At 51.8% G+C, this 7,503-nt stretch overlaps 1 protein-coding gene across 1 annotated transcript; it reads left to right on the top strand.

Annotated features, from left to right (window-relative positions):
• Positions 1 to 320: 320 nt before the first annotated feature.
• Positions 321 to 6,249, top strand: Fadd (Fas associated via death domain). The gene is made up of 2 exons (XM_075972923.1): positions 321 to 665; positions 2,328 to 6,249. The coding sequence occupies exons 1-2, from the start codon at positions 380 to 382 to the stop codon at positions 2,666 to 2,668; spliced, it is 627 nt and encodes a 208-aa protein (XP_075829038.1). The 5' UTR covers positions 321 to 379; the 3' UTR covers positions 2,669 to 6,249.
• Positions 6,250 to 7,503: the final 1,254 nt, after the last annotated feature.

Here is a 7,503-nt window from a genome sequence, read left to right as displayed (position 1 = left end):
CACAGTAAGCATCCCTGCGGCCCTCAGCTACCCTCCCAGCCCCCCCACACACACACACAGTAGGGCTGCACAGCTCCGCAGAGGTAAACCTGGAACCTCAAGAGCCCACCCAGACCATCGCCCGTACACCGCCGGCTAACGATCTGTTCTTCTCGACCCCCACCCCGCCTCCCCCGGAACCACGGTGCGCAAGCGCTGAAGCCACAGAGACGCAGGTGTCAAAACTACCGAGAGTGCCACGGCCAACCCGGGCGGAAACGGCTACGGCCACACGCGAGGCGCATGCGTGGGATCTGGAATTCTCGCGAGGCGCTGGGCGGGAAAGCCCGCGGTGATTTCCTGTGTGGAATCGCTGAGGGTAGCCCGGCGCGTCACTGCCATGGACCCCTTCCTGGTGCTGTTGCACTCCCTCTCCGGCAGCCTGTCGAGCAGCGATCTGATGGAGCTCAAGTTCCTGTGCCGTGAGCGCGTGGGCAAACGCAAGCTGGAGCACATGCAGAGCGGCCTGGACCTGTTCTCGGTGCTGCTGGAGCAGAACGATCTGGACCGCAATCATACCGGGCTGCTGCGCGAGTTGCTGGCCTCGCTGCGCAGGCACGACCTACTGCAACGCCTGGACAACTTCGAAGCGGGGCTGGCGGTCTCGACCGCGCCGGGGGAGGCAGGTGGGCTCTGGGGCGGGAGGAGGCGGGGAAATGGGCGGGGAAGCCTGGCCAGTACCCTAGCCTCAGGGTGCTCTTTGTGTGCTCCTACTCGGAGGGACTCTAGGGCACGCCCACTTCTCGGGTGGGCGAGCCGGAACTACGGGGATCCGGTGCGGGTCTTACTTCCAGTGCCGGGGTTGAACCCGTAGTCTTGCTAATGCTAAGGAGGCGCTCGCTCTCCTACCACTTGCCCAGCACCAAGATGAAGTCGCCTCGGACCTCCAATGCTTGGTTCTCCACTCCCCGGGTCAATTGAAAACTCGGCTAAGAAATGGATGTGTCTTAGGCACCCTAAGTCCATTGAGGGTAGAGCTGAAGAAAGTAGGCAAAGGTCAAGGTGTGCCTGCTCCTCGTCCCCATTTTCATAGTGGGAGTGTCTGTGGCCAAGCAGTGTGCTTCCTAGCCAAAGGAGCACTGTGCTGCGGCCGAGCTTCCCGGTCCAGAGTGCACAGTGCCTGGTTATCCTCTGTTGCTTTCGTTTTGCAGTAGAGAGGAAGCACTATGGCTTCCCATAATGCACAGTGCCTGGCAGCCACAACTGAGCCACACCAATCTGGCCTTGGGGTGTGGATGCAAGTCGAGCATCTGTTAGACTCTTCCTCACTTGTGACAAATACCCGAGAAGCCATTTAAAGGGACAAAGGTGGCCTCCGTTGCTCTTGGTCTGCAGTGAGGCAGGAATTCAGGCTGCTGAGGGCATGGTGGAGCAAAGCTGATTACTTCATGGCCGCCAGGAAGGAGCTTGGGCCAGAATACACTCCCCCAACAGTACAGCCTCTGCTTCTGAGTAGGCAATGCCTCTGAGGCTTTCTACCACCTTCCAGTAACCATCAAGGTGGGAATCGGTGGACTGACCCACCGGTGAGCTTAGAGCTATCCTGATCTGCTCTCCTTTTCTTGATTGGATCCACCTCTGAGGGATTAAGCCTTCCTTGTAGGAGCCTTTGGCACTGTGAAGGGCTCTATAGTCAGGAGCTCTGAAATCTAAAATGCAGCAAAATCAGACCCCACCCCCGAAGTACCGACACCACATGCCATGACACAGAACTATTTGAAACAGATTGTTTCCTCTGCCCGTGTACCAGTTACTTGTACTTTGTGTGTACAAGTTACACAAGAAAACGGGTTATGCATTCACATCACCAAGGCATTTAAGTGTTTAGTATTGTTGCAGGAATCCAGTAAGGGGTTCTTAGCCACTGCCCAGGGCTCCCTGGACCACTTAGTCATCTTCTTCCACGTTGCCCATGCCTACCAGCGTCTCCAGAGTGTGGCAAAGGTCATGGTGTAGAATGAGGTGACTGTAGCTTTGGGGGACATTAGCCAGCCTACTATTGAGGGTTTGAAGATGGCCCCAGTTTTTCTCCCTGACTCCTCAGCCTTTCTTCAGTTTCTGATCTTTTAAGCTGCAGCTCGCTGGGACTCATTCTGAGGGGGTGTGACTAGGCAGGTTAAGAGGCCAATGTAGGTCCCTTGTAGTAGCTCCTGGGCTGCTAAGTATCTCTGCCTCCACGGGACCTGCTGGCTTTAGTGACGCTGATTTTGAAGTGCTCAGTTCACATTTAGTGGCCCATGGGAAGACTTCCCCCAGCTCCTCTGTAAGTCTGCTGTTTTCCCTCTTAGATCTGCAGGTGGCATTTGACATCGTGTGTGACAATGTGGGGAGAGACTGGAAGAGACTGGCCCGCGTGCTAAAATTGTCTGAGGTCAAAATTGACGGGATTGAGGAGAGGTACCCCCGAAGCCTGAGTGAGCAGGTAAGGGAGACTCTGAGGGTCTGGAAGATTGCCGAGAGAGAGAAAGCCACAGTGTCTGAACTGGTGAACGCACTGCGGATGTGTCAGCTAAACCTGGTGGCTGACCTGGTGGAAGAAGCGCTGCAGACCCGGGGATCAGTGACTGGAAGTGAGAATGTGTCCCGAGTGCTGTGGGACTCAACTGTGTCTTCCTCACAAGCACCGTGACAAGCCTGCCACTCCTGACAGGAGCCACGGTGGACTACACACACACCATGATGCATTACCAAGTGCCTTCTGTTCCCAGTGCCACAAAGACCTCGTTGATCCAGACCAGACCCACTCATGAGCCCACTCACTGAACTAGCTCCTGAAGTAAAGCTGTTATGTATAGAACCTCTTTCTTCTCAACTTTGGGGACTCATGGAACTTCCTTTGGTGTTCTCCACTGCTACTCCTTCCCCTGAGAGAAGTCCCTCGTCCTGCAAAGAGGAAGTTAGAGCTAAGGCCACATGTGCTGAAAGTTTGAGAGCCTTCCTGTCCTTTGGGACACCAGCTCAGTTCAGAGCACTCGACTGCCCCACTGTTGGCCGTTAGAACATCTGTCCCATTTCCTTAGAGGCCATCAGAGCAGTCCTGACCTGCAAACAAGTGCACTTGCGGGAGCCTCGCACACCGTACCCTGTGCATCAGCTCCTGCGAGAACTGATTCTAAAGTTCACAGCCTACCGAAACTGCTGCCTCTGGGAAGGACTGATTTAAAGGGTAGCTCCCCTGCTTCTAACATGGTCTTTAAACAAGTGCCCTGAGCCTAGATGTCATGGCTCACTCTGAAATTCTAGCACTTTAGAGAATTGCATTCCATGGCAACATGAATGAGGGCTACACAGGAGGCCTTCTCACAAAAACAAGTGTCTTTACCTGGAAACACCTGTGTCCCCCAGGAATTTCCACTGTGTTAAGGACCCTTCTGATCTTGGAAGTCCAGCAGGCTGTCTGCTGTCTTTACAGCCCTAGGTGCTAGTTGTGAATGGGGTGATGACAATTCCTGTCTGCTTTGCTTCACACCAGCAGGGGGCCCTGTCTGCCACACTAGATCACTAAGCTTTCCAACCTTTGGCTGGGTACACCTTTGATCATAGCACTCAAGGAGGTAGAGGCAGGTGGATCTCTGATCTGTGAGTTCGAGGACAGCTAGCCTACATAGCAAACTCAGACCAGCTACATGGAAAGACACTATCTGAAAAGTTCGTGTCTGGAGTTTTCTTAGACCCGAGGTTCACCTGACAGAGTGAAGAGCTGCACCCCACTATCCTGAGCCTAGTGTTTGCTTCATAAGTGAACAGCCTGGGGCCTGTGCTCAAACACTGATCAAACATTTCCTGAGGTTCTGTGCCCTCATTTCCCCCTCTCTGCTCTACCCACCCCACCAGGCAGCTGACCCTTCAGCCCCCTTCTCATTTATTGTTGATCCCTTCACTACTGCTTTCCTGGGCTGCAGCCTCCCCAGCCTCGAGCCTACTGTGCTTTTCAGCCCAGCGCCTGTCCATCTGGCTGTTCTGCTTTGCTCAAACTATTGGCCATTGAGGCCTCTCCTGTCTTCTCTGGGAACTCATCCTGTTTTCTCTGACCCCGTGTCCCACCTGGCTACAGCCACAACCCTCTTATCTCGGCTCCCTAGAATATGCATAGGCCTGTGCAAGGTCTCTGGTGGGTATTTGCTGTGGTCCTCTCTAGCCCCTTCCCCCTACCATCATTTTGAGGGATTTTGCTTTGAGACAGGGTGTCATGTAACCCCGATATAACTTAGACCTGAAACTCACGGTGTAACTGAAATGACTTAGAACTCCTTCCTGATCCTCCTGCCTCTGCTTCTCAAGTGCCCTGATCACCAGTGTAGCCTCACTCAGGCCCAAGTCTTTAGGGCCCACACTCTGGGCAGCCTGGCCAGCCCTACTGAGACGCTTACTGATGCCGTTTAAGTTCTCTGTGGCAAGCCACAGGTTGGTGGACGTGCATGTTGCTTTTTTTTTTTTTTTTTTTACAGCTCAGGAGTCCGAAATGGTGCTCCAGAGCTCAATAAGGATGTGAGCAGGCCTCTGTCCTTCTAGATTTAAGAGAATATTCCATGGCTTTTGGAGCCCCTTCATTGTGCCATTTGCTGCATTCCGCTTCCCTCTTCAAGTGACAGCTTAGATCATGTCTCAGTTGCCATTGCTACAGGGCTTGTGGGCCGCCAGAGGAATTTATCCCTTTGTAGAGTTTTTACAGCCATGTTGGGGGATTAAGACAGGGTCAGCACCCCACAAATCTCTGCATCTCCCCAGCTTGTGTCCAGTTTTGCCCTGGACACCTCAGCACGATCCCACCCACCACCCACCCCCGTTAATGACCAGAGAACTCTGCACTCACCGGTGACTGTCCACCTTGCCTCAGCTCCCAGCAGGACCTTGGCTTCTGCCCATCCCCCACCAAGGGTTGGAACAACAGACCCGCCTGTTCCTAGAAGCCAGCCACCCTACATATTTTTAGCTTCCTATTTTTGAATTCCACAATCATTTCTGAGTCATCCAGCTGCCTGCCTTCTGGTCACAAGGTCCCTGTGTGGACTCTGTTTCAGACCAGCCAGTGGGACATGATGTGCTGGACCATGTGATGGGCCCTGGCCTTCCAGTAGCTGATGGAGGCAGCTCTGGTTTGCTAGGAGCTGTGGGCTAAGTGGAGGCTGGCCTGAGAGATATTTGCCAGCCGTGGGACTCACTGTCACCAAGGCTTTCCTGAGCCAAAGCCAAGTGGCAGAGCCTGAGGGTTGTTTTTTGTTTTTGTTATTGTTGTTTTCTTGTTTGGTTGGTTTTTGTTTTTTTGTTTTTGGTGTGGCTAGAACAGGACATCATGGTGGGCATGTGTGTGGAGGTTCATGGCTCCCAGACTCCCAAGCCTGAATGGACTGTGGAGATGATATATAGTCCCTGTCCATCAAAATAAGACAGGCATGCTGCTCATACGTAGTGTCTTAACATCGGAAGCTGAGGCAGGAGAATCACTGCATTTTAAGATCATCCAGGGCTAAACAGACCTCATATCAAGCAAAAAGTCAGGTATGTTGTGGTATATACACCTGTAATCCCAGCACTTGGGAAGCGAGTGGAGGAGGATCAGGTACAGGCAGGGTCTCTCACTGAATCTAAATCCAGCCTAAGCTGCATGAGACCCTACCTCAAAAAAAAAAAAAAAGCCAACCCTGCCACCAAAAAGAAAAACCCACACCGCGTATTTGGATAGGCACAGGACTCTGGGCTCAGTAGTGACTGCAGCAGGTCAACTCCAACACCTCGGGTCCCTGAGCTGTGTGATAATTAACGGTTAGATGGGTCTGTTGTGTGTTTTCCCAGCTGGTCTGTGTGCCTCTAATTACATTGCTAATTTGAATTCTGTATGTTTGCCAGGCTTCTCATTTACTGGTGGTCACAAGGTCTGGGAGATCTCAGTCCAGTTTTTTTGTACGGCAGAGTTCCACTGTTAGTGAAAGCCTGGGACAGTGGCACTTTTTCCCATGGGTCTCCTGGCTAGAGGCAATAGAACACAGCTAGTGCCCTCCAGTGAGGTCAGCAGTCATCACTCATACACTACATTCCTCTCCCTTGCCTGCCCACAGTTAAAACCCAGCTCATAAACCTGATGGCAGCTGAAACTGCTACCAACTTGACTAAAGACCCCAGGCTAGTCTTGTTTCTACCATCCTTGTGTCCTTGGGAGACCAATTCAGGCCCATCCCAGCAGCTTCTAAATAAAGTCTTTGCTTCCTCTGAGTTTGCACAGACACTGAAAGTCCCATGTGTCCCCTAGCTTTCCTACCAGGCAGGAAAAATACATGCAAAGATGCTGAGATTTCTTTTCACTGGAAGATTAACTAGGGCAGGGATAGTCATTCTTTGGGGCCAAGTGTGTCCACTGGTGCTATGTCCATTCATGGTTCCCTACAGCCCTGACCCAGGATCCAGAGGAGATCCTCCCCTCTTGCCATATTACCTCAGGCCCCTGGGGATAGAATTCCCCAAGCTAATCAATGGCTGCTTGCACAAACTTATGCTGTAACAGACTCCCAGACCTTACCACAACTGAGGCCATGTTGGGAGTACCAGTTGAGCCATGAAACTCAGCTCATAGACTGCACCACCTGCCAAAATGAAAACAAAGACCTAATCCATTAAAGCCCGTAGTTCTAGGAAAGTCTCTAAATGTATCAACCTTGCTTTTTGGCTTCTGTAGTTCTGTTTCTGGCTAACTGTTCTTGCTAACTGAAGCATGTCAACCCAAGATGGAATTTATGCTCCTGCCCCTAGAAGGCCTTTCTCCAGGCATGACTGTATTAGACAGCTTGCCAGACCCAAGCCTGGATACCTTCACTGACTGGCCTTCAATCCTTGGAACTTAGTAGGAAGTCAATAACTGGAAACTTGTGATTGGTGTGGATTTAGTGCTTCCTTTGCATGCTACATACACAATTGCCACAACACTCTCTTGTGCTGCTTCCTGGTGTTGCAATATTAGGACCAATAAAAGGCTTTTCCGTTGAACCAAGAGCAGCAATTTTAACGGCAGGAGGCTGGTCACTGCAGATTCCTGGGAGCTGCCGCCAGTCCTTGAAGTATGCAGTCGTTCAGAGCTTAGGAGTTGGTTAGGAGCATAGCTGCTGCCGTTACTGACTGTAAACCTCTAACCTGAGACCTTGGGAGGGGTGTTCACCTTGCAGCCCATGGGACATGTGCTAAAATTTATTATGTTTGTGGGCATTCCCGCCATGATGTGCAGATGGAGGTCAGGGGACAATTTGGTGGAATTGGTTTTTCCATCATTTTGTGGGTTCTGGGGATACAACTCAGGTTGCCAGGCTTGCATAGTGAGCGCCTTTCCCTGATGACCCATCTCACCTGCCCTGAGGATGTTTTTTTGTTTTTGTATTTTTGTTGTTTGTTTGTTTGGTAGCTTGATTATAATTCTGAAGTGAATTTTGGAGATAACATCTTCTCTGGAAGTTGTTGGACCCTCCACCCCAGGCCATC

Source organism: Microtus pennsylvanicus, chromosome 5, assembly GCF_037038515.1.
Source record: "Microtus pennsylvanicus isolate mMicPen1 chromosome 5, mMicPen1.hap1, whole genome shotgun sequence".
In the NCBI taxonomy this organism is placed as follows: domain Eukaryota; kingdom Metazoa; phylum Chordata; class Mammalia; order Rodentia; family Cricetidae; genus Microtus; species Microtus pennsylvanicus.
Note: the sequence above shows the minus strand (reverse complement) of the source record. Positions and strands in the feature narration are given on the sequence as shown.

Excerpts from the sequence above, each read along its gene's own strand:
- Fadd (XM_075972923.1), top strand. The coding sequence starts at position 380 with ATGGACCCCTTCCTGGTGCTGTTGCACTCCCTCTCCGGCAGCCTGTCG. Across the intron at positions 666-2,327 it reads GACCGCGCCGGGGGAGGCAG|ATCTGCAGGTGGCATTTGAC; the intron begins GTGGGCTCTGGG and ends TTTCCCTCTTAG.